Below are 13904 nucleotides of genomic sequence, written 5' to 3' on the forward strand. Positions count from 1 at the left end.
GTTTTTAGCACTCAGTCTAAGGGAAATTCTTTATTCTTTTAAAAGTCAAAGCATTAACATGAAATTAGGAAATGTTGTCTCTAAAAACATCAGATCTGTGTTTATCTTCTGGAGCTTCTAATAGTGACATGCTGATACTGATCTGACACATTTTCCCTTTGTTCCACAGCAAGACCTGAGGTCTCTCCTGGTTGAGCCTAACGCTTTTATCTTTTTTTACCCCTTTAGTGTAAATTTCTAATCTTGTAAATATTATCTTCAGTTTACTTCAATACCAGATTCTGAACTATCATAAAGTAAAATCAGAAATTTATATTTGTGACATATTAAAATATGGAAAAATGGGTTTGGATTAGAAACTTGATTTTTTTAGGTAATAAAAATAGTACAGGTGAACTTGTTTACCTTTAAACAGAATATCAAAATGTCAATACATTTTAAGAAAATAATTTGTATAATAATATTTGTATTAATCAGTAAGGGTTTTATTTCAGTGGCTCTGTTACAAATAAAATAACCCAGAGAGCTTTAAAAATGCTGATGCCTGGCCCTGTCCGGTTTGGCTCAGTAGATAGAGCATCAGGCTGTGGACTGAAGGGTCCTGGGTTTGATTCCAGTCAAGGGCACATGCTCAGGGGCTCGATTCCCAGTAGGAGGGCATGCAGGAGGCAGCCAATCAATGATTCTCTCTCATCATTGATGTTTCTATCTCTCTCTCCCTCTCCCTTCCTCTCTGAAAACAATAAAAATATATTAAAATAAAAATGCTGATGCCTGAATCTTACCTCCTGAGGTTCTGGTTTAATTGGTCTGAGGTATCGCCTGGGCATTTTTAAAGCTTCCTGGGTGATGTTTATGCTCAGTGGGGTTGAGAACCTCTGGGTTATAACAGTCTGTCCTCTGGCTCAGTGATTTTTCCCCAACTGGCTGTACCTGAACCAGCTGTGCAGTTTGCTAAACCAGAGCTCCCAGAGCCCCACCCCAGATCCACTGCATGAGCGTCCAGGATAGGCCCAGGCATCTGCCTGTTTACCATTTCTGCCCCAGGCAGGTCTAGAAAATGATACCCAGGCTTTGTTCCCAGTTTCCTTTGTTTTAAAAAGTATACACATTTTTCCTACATATTGTTGATACTTATTTTTATCCAAAAAGTATATGGATTTACAGTGCCTTTCCTTGTACACTGGACAGTGTCAATACATATTTGCTTATTTATATTTCATCCATTCATGGCAGTCGTTGATTGGAAGGAAAGTTTGGTGAATGAAAATTTGCAAATGCTTTTACTTTAAAAAATACTATAGTACATTTTTAATTTTATAAACATTAGAATATTAACTTGCTAATCTGAATTGACATCCATTTAATTCTAAATTCTATTTCTTTGGTCTTGTGCTTGAACTTGCTCATCTGTGTGTTATTTTAATTAATCTTGATTTCATTGTCCAATGGGTAGTGAATTAACCTTTGCAAAAGCTGCATGTCACCTAAAGGAGGTTCCACTTGGGATAACCATTATTTTTCTGTAAAGGAAAAAGCAAAAATTGGGATTTGGTAAAGAAATATAATCAAAGAAAACCCTGTTAAACATGCTTGTGTGTGGGGGCACACGTGATAAGCCTGATTGTGTCACTAAGAAGCCTTTCATGTCCTCAAGACAACCTCTACTTCAAGGTCGCAGTGTTACCAATATTGCTCTCCATGAGAGGTGCTAATTACCTAGTTGGCGTTTTTTACCTTGCTGCCTTTTCTCCCTTCATGTTATATCTCTAAAGGCAGTACTCATAGACTAAACAACTTTTCTCAACACTGAAAGTGCTTAAATTAAGGAATGCTTATTTAGATTCAAAATTTGCATATTATGAAAAACACATTTTGCTTAGAAAATGCTGTCTGTCCTATTGAGAGGAAGCATTCATTTTCTCTGTTCTGCTCTTTTGTGTTATAATAATGCGAAAGAGAGTCACTGCTCATAAAAAGATGTTCACTTTCCTTTCATAGAGTGATGTTAAACTGGACAGGTGTCTACAACCAGAGTTTTTGTGCTACAAAAAGTCCCCCATTTAGTCAGTGGCATGTGTTGAGTGGCCTTAGTATATGTACTAGTCACCATTGTCTGTTAATTCAATAATTTATCCCTCTGCATCCCCAAGGCCTTAATTTAAGCTTGTGATGTTTCCCTGGCCTGGAGCACTATGGAGTCCTCTCAACCGACCTCACTACCTCCCTAGTCTACTTGCTCTGATTCTTCCTCAGTCTCTGCCAGGCCATGCTTCTCAACTTCCCTTTTGCGAACACTTCTGCGGCTCTCCCTGCCTTCAGAGAGACAATGGAAACTCTTGGTGGATCCGAAAGGCTCTTCACAGTCAAACCCCAAATCGCTTTTCTATTTCAACTCTGTCTCCATCTTCTAATTCTCCGAATAGCCCAGGATCACCTTTGACCCTTGAATGTGCCATACTCTCCCAACTCCATGCCTTTATGATCCAAGCTATTCTGTCTGCAACCTCCTTACCCTTGGTCCAAATATCACCTCCTCTTTGAAGCCCCTATGGGAACCATCTCCCCTAAATCAAATGATAGTGAATTTTATTATTCCTAACACTTGTAAACACAGTAGTCACTCTTTAAATATTTCAGTTATATTTTATAATCTTTTCCTCTCACATTGATAAAAAATTTGTCAGACCTGAGATCCTGATATTCTCACCCAAATAAAACCCTCTTACCCTCTTATATATTGAAAGTATATTTATTAAATGCCTACTGTATGCCAGGTTACCCATTACACTGCAGTAGGGAACAAGACAAAGTCCTTTTGTGCATGTAGGTTATATATTCTGGTGAAGTAGACAGACAAAAACTAATAGGTCATGACAAGTTTGAGGAAGTAAAACACAGTAGAGTAAGGGGTCGAGGGCATAGGCACCACGGTGTTTAGTGTACTCAGGGCCGGCCTCTCTGAGGAGCTAACATTAGAACAGAGATCTAAGTTAAGTGAGAAAGGAACCATACAAGCATGTGGGAAAAGAAAGTTCCCACAGTAAGTGCAAGGGCTGAGGCTCTGTGCTACCCAAGTGAAAAAGTCCATGATGTGGAAGCCAGTGGAGTTCCTCAAAGCTGTTTAATTGCTGGAAGATTATTCCAGTCTTCTGAGGGGGGGGGGGGGGCGCACAGAGGACAGCTCCTAACCAAAGTTGAGGCTCCTCAAGCTAAAGATAAATGTTTTGCAATCTCTTTTCCCCTCTGCAGAATCAAGATTTTTTTTAAAGCCCAGATTTCACCTAGATACAAATGCTAAAAGTTAGTATTTGTTGGCATCTCTCCTGCAGCGGTTCTCAACCTGTGGGTTGCAGCCCCTTTGGCGGTCAAAGGACCCTTTCACAGGGGTCGTCTAAGACCATCCTGCATATCAGATATTTACATTACAATTCATAACAGTAGCAACATTACAGTTATGAAGTAGCAACGAAAATAATTTTATGGTTGGGTCACAACATGAGGAACTGTATTTATAGGGCCAGAAGGTTGAGAACCACTGCCTTAGAGGGTCTTGAATTTATAAAAGCTATTCATTTATATTCTGTGCTTTGTTTAGTCTGGATAGACTTTATCCTCTTTCAGTGCTGTATCCCCACTACCCAGAACAGTGCCTGGCACATAGTAGGTGAACATATTTTTTGAAAGACTAAATAGTAATGAGGTTTGAGAACAGCAAAGACATCATACAGTGTGTGAATTTCCAGATGGGCTCTGAACCTTTATATTATTAGGAAATAAATAAAAATTATCATTAAAATAATGGTGATTTTTAGAACTAATTTTAGAGATGCAAAATGAAAAATTGTATAATTTAATGGAATCTATTCAGATTTGAGGATATAGAAATGGAATTTCTAATATCAGCAGTTACGCCAAAAATCTTAAGAATAAATGTATTTCTAGAGTTTGAAACAGTTTAGATCCTTTTTGGATACAGTGCCTCACGAAAACTACCACTACCTCCACCCAAGTTCATTTTGAACAATTGCTTTACCTTTCGTTCTGTATGCTAATAATTTTTTGACTTATATTTCCCCCAAATAGGTTGCTTTCTGCCATGGAGAGTACTGCTTCATTAGAGAAAATGCCTGCTGCGTTTTCACTTTTTGAGCATTATGATGACAGCTCGGCGAGAAGTGACCAGATGTTAAAACAAGTGGCTGGTAGGCATTTTAATATCTTCAAGAGCTTGATGAGATTTGGCGGTTTTTCCTTGTTTGTTTTGAATATAAGGAAATATAACTGGCAACAGGAAAATCTTCCCTGTAAACTTTTAAAGCCAGATTCTGAAATAAAGCATGAGACCAGCACACCATTCCGGTGATAAACTGCATTTCCATTTGAAGCCTAATGACTGCTCTGGGATATCGAGGAGGTGGGAGGAGGTAGCAATGAAATCGAAGGTCTCCTGTTATTTTCTTTTGTCCAGTAGGATTTCTCTCCTTCTCTTCTAGAGATTATTTGCTTCACATCAGCAGCTAGCTAGAGAAGGAAAAATAAATCAAATATTTTCATGTGTATTGAACAGATTTTTCCTTATGAGTGGTTTTCCCCTCTTCAATTGAGTTCTTTTTCCTTTTTTAAAAACTAAACAGATTAGCTTAGAAGAACTAACAGCTCAGCATCATGCTCTGAGCCAGGAGCCTCCTACTCAGCTGTCAGAAGCATCTTGCTGGCTCTTCAAAATATTTTTTAATGTGCTATTTTAACAAACAAGACAATTTAAATTTCTCAAAGCTGCCGTGTTTCAGTCAAGTTACCAAGTTTCCCTTACTGTACAATGTACTCAGATGTCCTCCTTAGGAGATGCTATACTCTTTCAAAACCGCCTTAAAGACAGCTGCTGTTTTTCAATTGGGAAGTAACTTTCATTCCTGTAGGAAGAGTGTTTGTTTAGTAACTGGAAAAAGGCTACTGTGTCTTTAAAAAGACCCAAAATCCTACCAGCCCTATGTAAAATGAAAAGTGCAGGCATTTATGGATTTTCTCCAGAAAAGTCTCAAAACAAAAGGATGTTTTCTTAGAATGTCTTTAAGAGGCATTTAAATAAAGCAGTGATTGCAAATTAAGAAATTCTGATGAACAGAGTAGATCTTTTGCTTTTAAGAGATTCTTTTTTGAGTACCCGATGGGGAATGAGAGGACATTCCATATATTTTAGAAGCCACAGGGTTAAATTATCATTCTGAAATAGTGCCTGTGGCAGTCACAGTAAATTCAAGCTGTTTTGGGAAAATTGATCTCTGAGAGATAGGTGCTGCGGGTTGTACTTCACAGAATGGGAGCCCAAGGTGTTGACTTGTTGCTAAATAGTTTTTGTTCGTTTTGTGACCAATGACACCTCTCCAACTGGTACCTGAAAAGCTAATCAGATCACTCCCTAAACAGATATAATGAGGAAAGGATGTGGATTTTTCACTAACGTTTATTCCACTCTTATCATGATGCCTGGCGCTGGGGAGGCTGTTAAGCATCCTGACTAACTAATCTCACAACCCTAGGAGGTGGGTTTTATCTCACAACCCTAGGAGGCGGGTTTTACTGTTATTCCCATTTGACAGGTGAGGAAATACAGGGAGCAGAAAAGTGTCTATCATATTGCCCTAGACACACAGCTATTTGGGGACGTGTAGTGGAGGAATTCAGTTCTGAGTTGCTCTTGAACCACTGCTCTACACCTAAGAGGCAGAGTGCATTGCTCTGAAAGGAGAGGTAACCATAGGTTAGTGACAACCAAGGCTTCCTTGACTCTGGCTCCTGGAGCCTTTATTTACTTAATTGTGGTAAAATACGCATAATGTAAAACTTAGCATTTCAACCCTTTTGATGTATATAGTTCAGTGGTATTAAGTACACTCATATTGTTGTACAACCATCACCACTATCTATCTCCAGAATTCTTTCATCTTGCAGAACTGACATTCTCTACCTGTTAAATAACTCCCCACCCCCAGCCCAGCAACCACCATTCTACTTCCTGTTTTTATGAATTTAACTACTCTAGGTGTTCAATACACATATAAGCAGAATCATATAGTACTTTTTTGTGTGACTAGCTTATCTCACTTAGCATATCTTCAAGGTTTATCCACATTGTAGCATGTGTCAGAATTTCCTTCCTTTTAAGGGCTGAATAATATTCCATTGTAGGTTCTTACTGCATTTTGCTTATCCATATTATGGATGTACACTTGGGTTCCTTTTGGCTACTCTGAATAATGCTGCGCTCCTGGGGACTATTGTGAAAGCTGGCTTGAGTGGGAATCTGGATCTGGGCACAGATTCTGAAGTCCCAAGTTGATCTACTGCTCAGCTCTCTTAGTGTGACAGCTCTTTACAGGACACTTCCTCAGGCCGAGGGAATCCATGGGGGTGATTCCTCTGTCAAAGAAGCCTTAAAATCTCATTTTGTCTTTAATCCTATTCAAGTTCGTTGCTATAGCAGTGTAAACAGAGTAGCTGACATATAAAATCCAGGTCTCTGATGCTTGTCTATCACAGGAATTTTAAATCCAATAATTATTATTTAATTACATCTATGAAATATTCCTATTTCCTTTTTAATTTTAGAGTATTTTGAAAAGTAAGAGTACTTCCTGTTTTTGAAAAAAAATGTTCTACTTTAATGATTTTGGGAGAAGGAGAACATTAAGTATAAAATTATTTCTAACCTACATAGTTTGCTTAATTCCCTATAACTGCTTCTTCCTTAAAATTTGGTGATTGTGTGTGTGTGTGTGTGTGTGTGTGTGTGTGTTACCATTTTTAAAAAGCAGATATTGCTCAATATATAATTCATTTTTAAAAAAAAGCAATAAAAACACAGAGCATTTTCATTGTTCATGCCTCAAGGAGTTCAACACTGTTTCAGAGGCGATTGACAATAGTTGAAGCATTCTGCTTGGCTCTTCAGTAAACCTGGGCAGCATGAAAATTTACTGCATTACATTTCTCCTGATGGACTCCTTTAGAATGTGACACTGATTTCCTGCTGGGAAGACAAACAGTGAAGTCAAAGATAGCATAAGGATCTCTGAACCATTATCAGTCCTTGGGGAGGTGCCCTGACAGTCAGGCTTCCTGTCATGAACCCTGCTCAGCATGCCTGACCTCTGAGTCCCTCTTGGATTTATAGGTGGTGGAGTCCTAGTTCACTCCATCATAAGGGGCTTCTTGCCTTCTCACTCCATTTTCTGTGCTCCTGCCAAAGCCATTTGCCTCTGAATGTTAGCACTGTTTATGTGTCAGGCACTTTGCTAAGCACTTAATATATATTATGTTGCTTCTTACCATTTCTGAGAAGAAATGGTATTATTATCATTGTTGTTGTTTTCCTATTTAAATATGAGAAGACTGAGGCTAAAATAACACTGCTAATAAGATGGGGATCTGGCATTTACCTTAGGCCAGCCTCTCTGCTCCAAAGCCCATGAACGTGACCACTCTTACCCCGCTTCTTATTTTTCATACCTGTGTGTTTCTTCAGCAATGTATCTCTTTATTGAATCTTTTCAATCCGACTCTTTTTGTTCCATTCTGTAGACCCATTTGTTTTTCTTCATTTTTAACTCTTTGTTGAACTAACCTGGTTTTCTTTTCATTCAGTTTCATTTTCTTTTTGTTCCGTTCTATAGACCCATTTGTTTTTCCTCATTTTTAACTCCTTGTTGAACTAACCTTGTTTTCTTTTCATTTCATTACTCCTAATAAAGTAATCTCATAAAATTTGACTCACACTATTTTAGTAAGCTTATCTCTTAGGAAATTGTTGACTGGAAAAAATAACCACAAAATAAATTTAAAAGCATGACATCTTCTCAATCGATGGGAATAACCTTTTCTTTTAATTTGTAAAATATGTTCAATGCTTTTGTCTCTCAAAAATGTTGGAGGAGAGTTGCATAGGCGCTTGATTTATGGTGTTGTATATACTGTTGATGTTCAATATGCAAAATTATAAACTTTCAAATCTCTAGTAAAACACTTGAGAATATTGTTGTCTTTACAATTTAAAACAATAGAGTATTAATAGATAGTCAAACCTTATACTTTTATCAGTTAATAGGGTACTTTTCCCCCTATGTAATTTTAACATTTTGTTTAAATTTCTTTTTAACTTGTAGCTATGGTCATGCTGGAAAGAGAAAATAGGATAGTACTTTCAGAAGGTGTATTCTGTTATTTTATTCATGCAAGTCTTTTTCAGCTTTAATGATACAGCACCTATAGTTAAAAGTGGTTTCATTTGTCTATTGTGAATATAGACTCTATATTGATGTAGCAGGACACGGCATTGGTTATCTAGCAAAGCATACTCAAGTTTTTGCTTCAAAGAAAAAAGTCATTTGCTATATCCTCGAGTCTAACCTGTATAAGTTAATTTCTCTAAATATAAAACTATAGAAGAATAGTCTCAAGTGATCCATTTGGGGATCCTTTTTTATTTATTTCTATGTGTCTTATATATACACATAGACAAATTCAAAGAAAATGTTTTGGAGGGATACCCACTGAACTGCAGCAGTGGGATGTTAGGGTTTGGGATTAATGGTGTGTTGGGAAAAAAGGGAGAACTCCCAGTGTTTCTGTATTGTTAGAATTTTTTGTAAGTGACATTTGAAAAAAGAAAGAAAAATCAATCCATAAAATCAGCATTAGTTACAATAAATGTTGCTTATATTCCATCCAGTTCCACAGCCTCCTCGGTTAGAACCTCAGGAACCAAATTCTGCCACGAGCACAACCATTGCGGTTTATTGGAGCATAAACAAGGAAGATGTCATCGACTCATTCCAGGTGTACTGCATGGAGGAGCCACAAGATGACCACGAAGTAAATGGTAGGATTGCTAATACGGATACAGGTGCATGTGTACATTTCTGCATCTTAATGTGAAGTCTTTAAACATATACATATTATGGCTCTTTCCATAAAGCATTCATAGCTACTTACAAAAATAACAACAAACCAACAGCAGCATAATGAAATGAAATATAAGCAAATTTGGAAATCAGGGTAAGGGAAAACAAAAATGCATAAATATCCTAATGGTCAACATGAATATTGTCATTGAGATTCATATTTGACTTTGAGCTCTCAGGATAGCAGGAGCAATTAAGTGACCCTCATTTTCAGAAAGGAGGTAACATGCAAGGATTTCAGGGAGAACAAAGTTTCAATCAGTATGAGGTCAAAAGACGTGTAATGTGTGCCACTTTGTGGAGGAGAAAGGAGCCGTATAGGACAGTGACTTCCACAATAATTTTAATGCAAATGCACCATTGGCTGTCATGGTTGGCATTTTCTCAGACCTACCTTGGATAAAACCTATAAACACACTACAAAGGTAATTCAGAGTGCACACTTATGAAGGCATGGGCCTAGATGTGGTATAATCTTCTAGTGTCCCAAATTAATGTGCAGATAGAGGTGGAAGAGCTTGGCAGGGGGAGTGGATGGCATGTCTTATAGTTGAACTCCTGCAAATATCTCTGTTTAGTAGGACTTCGAACAAGACCTAGAAGCCAAGCAGTTTAAGGTTGTACTTAGTGATGAATCAGAGCTGGGAGTGCTAGCATACTGTGTTAACTGTTGAAGACAGACCCATATGCAGGGTGGTGCAAGAGTAGGTTTACAGTTGTGAGTATGTGAGTTTATTCTTGTATCATTATTTATTAATTGCTCTTATTTTCCATACAACAACTGTAAACCTACTTTTGCCCCACCCTGTATCTTAGAAACCAGATAATCATGTGGCAGGATTGACGTGCCCCATATAATAAGGAATTGATTATAATAAATTTCACTGATGCCAATATTTAAGTCTTCTGAGATGTCATGTGGTTCTTATTTAAATTAGAAAAAAGTAAGAAAAGCAATCCCTGACATAGTGTAAAGTTGGCTTTGTCCATAAGAATTTCTGATTTAGCCTGGCTGGTGTGGTTCAGTAGTTGAGCATAGACCCATGAAGCAAGAGGCCACCAGTTTTATTCCCAGTCAGGGTGCATGCCCGGGTTGTTGATCCCTGGTAGGGGGTGTGCAGGAGGCAGTGATCCATGTTTCTCTTTCATTGATGTTTCTATCTCTCTACCCTTCTCCCTTCCTCTCTCTAAAATCAATAAAGACATATTAAAAAAATTTTTAAAAGAATTTATATTTTATTGGGAAACTATTACCATATAGCTGTGACAAAACAGCAAGGTAAGTGCTGTTATCCCATTTGCAAGTGAGAAAACCAAACCGATATGAGGTTAAATAATTCACCCAAGGCCACACAACTTATACATGACAGCAGCAGGATTCAAACACAGTTCTTTTAGACTGCAAAGCTTATATTTTTGTTTGCTTGAATCTGTGTTTGTTTTGTTATACAGTAATCCCCCCTTATCTGAGGTTTCACTCTCCATCCGAGGTTTCAGTCACCTACAGACAACCTCAGTCTAGAAATATTAAATGGGAAATTCCAGAAATAAACAATTCATAGGTTTTAAATTGCATGCATTTCTGAGTAGCGTGATAAAATCCCGAATGTTTTGCTCCATCCTGCCTGGGACATGAATCATCTACGCTGTGTGTGCTGCTTGCCCCTCAGTCACATAGTAGCAGCCATCTTGGTTATCGGATTGACTACCCTAGTGTTGAGGTACTTGTGTCCAAGTAACTCTTATTTTACTAAATAAAAGCACAAATGTAGTGATGCAGGCAATTCAGATATGCCTAAGAGAAGCTGTAAAGTGATTCCTTTAGGTGAAAAGGTGAGTATAGTGCAATAAATTATTTTGACAGAAAGAGACTACACTTACATTCACATAATTTTTATTATAGTGTACAGTTATAATTGTTATATTTTATTGGTTATTATTAATCTCTTACTGTGCCCAATTTATAAATTAAACTTTATTATAGGTATGTATGTATAGGACAAAACAGTGTATTAGGGTTTCTATCTCTCTACCCCTCTGGCATCCCTTGGGAGTTTGGGGCATATTTCCCTTGGATAAGTGGTGGATACTGTACTTCAGCTCCCTGTTTATCCAGTTATATAATGAAATCTGGCTCTCCAGATTCTCTTAGCAACTATTTGTTGCCTAGAGTACTTTTTAAATGTGCTTCACCTGCCCCCACCATTCCCCAAACACTTATATAGCCTGTGTCTCATTTATTTAATGCCTTGAATTCTGCGAATGCCAGTTAATTAATCTGATGATATACACCATGATACCATGCTGTGTGAAATAGGGGTCCAGTAACATGTTATGTACATAGTTAAAAGTACTGGGGTAACATAACGTAGCCTGAAAGGATGATTCCATTGAAAACTACAGTCATACTTTGTAGGCTATGGGGGAAATGTTTTTTCAGTGTATAAGTCCTCATAACATTATGTAAATTAAATATTCTGTCCAGAAAGTATTACTCATTGGGAAATAGAGATGCAATTAAAGAAACCTGCTGAGTTTAAAAGCTCCTAAATTTCCTTTAAAAAAAACACTATGGGTTTCTTAGCTGAGGGGTTTTGAAGATGTGACATTCAAGAATAATAAGGGAGGATAACTGAAATCACCTTAGACTATTTTTTAAATCATTCTTTTTAAGAAGAGAAAATTTCAGTAAAAATAATCAGATTGGGTGTTATTATAACGCCCAGAGAGACCAGTGTTAAGAATGGTATTGACTAATATTTACTACTAAAATATTGAAAGCAAAATAGCATAATTTTTAGGAAATGATCGAATGAAGTTACTTCTTAGAATAGTTTATGGCCTACCAAAGTCATTTAAGTATTTCTAAATATTATGGAAATCCCTAGTTGAAAGAATTTTTGAATTCATGAGAAGGAATCAGGATTTGAAACTATGAAAATTATACTGAATACTAAAATGGTTTACTAATCTATAAAGATGCGTTGTACCATGCGGTTGTCCTATTTTATTACATACGCTCCTAAAATATTGGCATTGCTTCTCAGGGATTATCTTGAGAATGTATTATTGAAATTTAAGCTAAAAAACTCCGCAATTTTAGTATTTGCTATTGAAATGTTAATTTAATTGTAGAATATGAAGCTCAGAATCTTACTAATATGCTATTATTTTTGATAAGTGTTCATAAATAATACTATGTCATTCTAAGTATCTCTTTTCAGAATGCTATTGCTTTCTTATGTATTCTAAAGTGATCTACCACATAATGATATCTGTAAGCTCATCACTTTGGGGTTTCCACTGAAAAAAGTCATAGACCAATTTTTCCAATAACTGTAACTTTCAATTAACTTTGGAAGACACCCTAGAATTTATTATTGTGTTTTATGCTAGACTTGGTAGAAGAATACAGAGTTACAGTGAAAGAAAGCTACTGCATTTTTGAAGATTTGGAACCTGACCGATACTATCAAGTGTGGGTAATGGCTGTGAACTTCACCGGATGTAGCCTGCCCAGCGAAAGGGCAATTTTTAGAACAGGTAAGGAGATGTTAAGAGGGTGTTAGGAGGCAATACTCAATTCTTCACAGACTATTAAGGTCAACCAATAAACATTTAGTAAGCCTATTGCATGCTGGGTGTTGTGTAATGTGATATATACAACAACGGACAAATTTTGGTGGTAGGGCCCTGATCCAATTATACACGGGTTATTATAAGAACACTCCAGAGGGGTACCAGAGTCCGCCTTGAGCGGGGGCAGAATCAGAAATACCTTCCTAGAACTGATGCCCAAATGAGCTCCTTTAAAGGATCAGTAGGAAGTAAAGTGTTAAAAGGCTGTATTCATTTGAAGAAATCCTATGAGCAGAGACATCAAGGTAAGAAACAGTGTGGAGTGTCCAGGACACAATAATAAGTTTGGTATTATTTCTTTGACTTCAAAACAAATAGAGGAAAGCCATTAGGTGAGATAGATTAGTTAGTGTGTACAGAGTTAATATTTGCTAAGCTAAGAAGCTCGGGCTTTATCATATAGGTACTAGGAGTCCCAAAAAGGTGTTGCAATGATGGTTTTAGCTGACAATGCATTCCCATGATGGAGTCTTTTCACAAGGGCCTGAAGCAGGTACACTAGCAGCATAAACCAAGTTTGAATTGCTTTTAAGATAATTTTAACTATGTCAGGGGAATCAATGACTTACTCCTACCGTTTTATCTTTTCTTCTTGCCTTTTAAAGCAAATATTTATTGAGCATCTACTGAAGGCAAGATTATGGCTAAATTTTGTGTACAGAGAAGGGGACAAGAATCTTTATTTTTATTTGTTTGTATAATAAAACTTGGATAAGATTTACAGGAAGCTAATATCGGAAGCTGGTTGTGAATGGGTGAAAACTGGGCAAGTTTTGGAAGGCAGGGGTGGGAGGGAGATCTTTCACTACATAAAATTTTATACCTTTGGAGTTTTCAACCCAGAATATATTTTTAATAAAAAATTAAAATAAAATCATACCTGAGCATTCTTCCCAGGCTCCAGGGAAGCAGAACTTTAATTCATTGCCCCACAATGGACTTGGTTCTCTCTCTACAGCACCCTCCACCCCTGTGATCCGTGCGGAGGACTGTACCGTGTGCTGGAACACGGCCACCATCCGATGGCAGCCTGCGAATCCAGAGGCCACTGAGACCTATACTCTGGAGTATTGCAGACAGCACTCTCCGGAGGGTGAGGGCCTCAGGTAAGAATCCTTCTCCACAGGGAGACCCCACCTCTCCACAGCGAGAACCTGGGGTACCAGGAACCCAGCTCAGGGCCTAAAGTTAACCTCTGAGCTTATGCTCATAGAGGGAGAAAACTTCTGAAATCCTGCTGAGCTAATTAAATTGACTTGATTTGCAGCTCCATCACTATTCATCAGTGAACTCTAGGTTTGT

The 13904-nt window shown here is 37.5% G+C and overlaps 1 protein-coding gene across 2 annotated transcripts in view; it reads left to right on the forward strand.

The window, feature by feature from the left end:
- Window positions 1–13904, forward strand: part of CMYA5 (cardiomyopathy associated 5) — a 107933-nt gene that overhangs the window by 50158 nt on the left and 43871 nt on the right. The window contains exons 6-9 of one of the 2 annotated variants that reach the window (XM_070412248.1): window positions 4087–4205; window positions 8732–8881; window positions 12360–12506; window positions 13561–13708. In XM_070412248.1, coding sequence (XP_070268349.1) covers window positions 4087–4205; window positions 8732–8881; window positions 12360–12506; window positions 13561–13708 — 564 coding nt within the window. Of the gene's footprint in view, window positions 1–4086; window positions 4206–8731; window positions 8882–12359; window positions 12507–13560; window positions 13709–13904 lie in introns of those variants that run through there. The other variant, XR_011471190.1, reaches the window with a different exon arrangement.

Source organism: Myotis yumanensis, unplaced genomic scaffold (genome assembly GCF_028538775.1).
Source record: "Myotis yumanensis isolate MYYU_CA2020_CCGP unplaced genomic scaffold, mMyoYum1.0.hap1 SCAF_4, whole genome shotgun sequence".
NCBI classification, from domain to species: Eukaryota; Metazoa; Chordata; class Mammalia; order Chiroptera; family Vespertilionidae; genus Myotis; species Myotis yumanensis.